Here is a 1,317-nt window from a genome sequence, read left to right on the forward strand (position 1 = left end):
AAGGGACAGGGGCGGCGCCCTAGGGCCTGGCTCACCACGTGGCATAGACGCCCGCGCGCCGGCCCGTGCGCACCGCGTAGAACATCCCGCCGCTGCCTCTGGGGACGAGACAAGGCCGGATGACCGCCGCGAGCAGCCGCCGCAGCATAGGGAAGGCACTGTCCCGCCCCCCCTGTATCCGTCCCGCCGCCGGTCCCCCACCTCCGCGCGTCCGGCCTCGCACACTGCGCAGGCGCGGCTCCCGCGGCGCAGGCGTAGGACAAACCTCCCGCTCGTAAGCCTCTCGTATTAACCTCTTCCTGGTTCCGTGCCACCATCTGGGCCGCGCCTTGAGACGCATGCGCAGTGCTACTTCACGCTTCTGCTTATGGTCCGAGTTGAGAATCACGTGGCTGAGGGGAAGACACCTCCCACGGGTTCTCTTGCTACAGGACCTGAGTGGGGCCAAACTGAATGAAAAAGCGGTTTCCTTTCTAAAATTGGTTTTTAAAATGGTGGTGAAGTGGTTCTCTCTCTTCTTTATTTTTTTTTTTAAATACGGGAGGCGTAGAGGGAGGCCCCCAGTGCAGACGGCATCCTCCTCTCCCGCGGGGGCACCTGGTGTGGTTCAAGTAGATCTCAAGGGCGGTGTTGCCAGCTTTCATGATTTTGTGGTGGTGTTCTTAAAAGTCTGTGCTTTGGGAATGTGAAGAACTTAGATCTTTCTTACCTATCTAGATAGAGATATTTCTCTCACTCACTTGCTCTCTTTCTTTGAGACAGAGAGAGATAAAAGAGTTAAGTTTTTCACATTCCCAAAGCACAGACTTTAAGAACAACACCAAAAATCATGAGAGTTGGTAGCCCTGCAAGGGGCCCAGCGCTGGGGTTTCTCTGGGAGGGAGCGTACTGTCTAGTGGTGCCTTTCACCACCTCTTACCTTGTTCTCCAAGATCTAACCCTCATTTACTAAGTCTGAGAGAGCTTCTGGCTGCAGTACTGGTGAAGAAAACCTTGAAAAGGCCAAACAAGTGGGACAGACCTGAGTCTGGCAGGGCCAACCAGCTGGCCCCTCCACATCAGTGGCTGTGTCTACGCATTCATTAATGTGCAGTAGTTACTGCATATTTAATTTAGTACTTGCTTAATGAAGTACTAAGTAACTACAGTAACTAGAGTTACTGCGCAGTAGTGCTGGTGAATGCCTTTTTATGGAGATGCTACTGTGCAGCAGCTTAATAATACTGCTCAGTAGCTTATTAGCACAGTCCGTGCTGTGACTTGCTACTGCTCAGTGTTATTGGAGTACTGCACATGAAGCATCTCATGTAGATGCGC

The 1,317-nt window shown here is 52.8% G+C and overlaps 1 protein-coding gene across 1 annotated transcript in view; it reads right to left on the reverse strand.

The window, feature by feature from the left end:
• Window positions 1–186, reverse strand: part of RNASEH1 (ribonuclease H1) — a 17,531-nt gene extending 17,345 nt beyond the window's left edge. Inside the window, exon 1 of the mRNA XM_019537440.1 lies at window positions 36–186. Within this exon, the coding sequence (XP_019392985.1) occupies window positions 36–148 (113 nt within the window). The 5' untranslated portion in view covers window positions 149–186. The remainder of the gene's footprint in view (window positions 1–35) is intronic.
• Window positions 187–1,317: the final 1,131 nt, after the last annotated feature.

This window comes from Crocodylus porosus, unplaced genomic scaffold (genome assembly GCF_001723895.1).
Source record: "Crocodylus porosus isolate Cpor-Errol unplaced genomic scaffold, CroPor_comp1, whole genome shotgun sequence".
Classification (NCBI taxonomy): Eukaryota; Metazoa; Chordata; order Crocodylia; family Crocodylidae; genus Crocodylus; species Crocodylus porosus.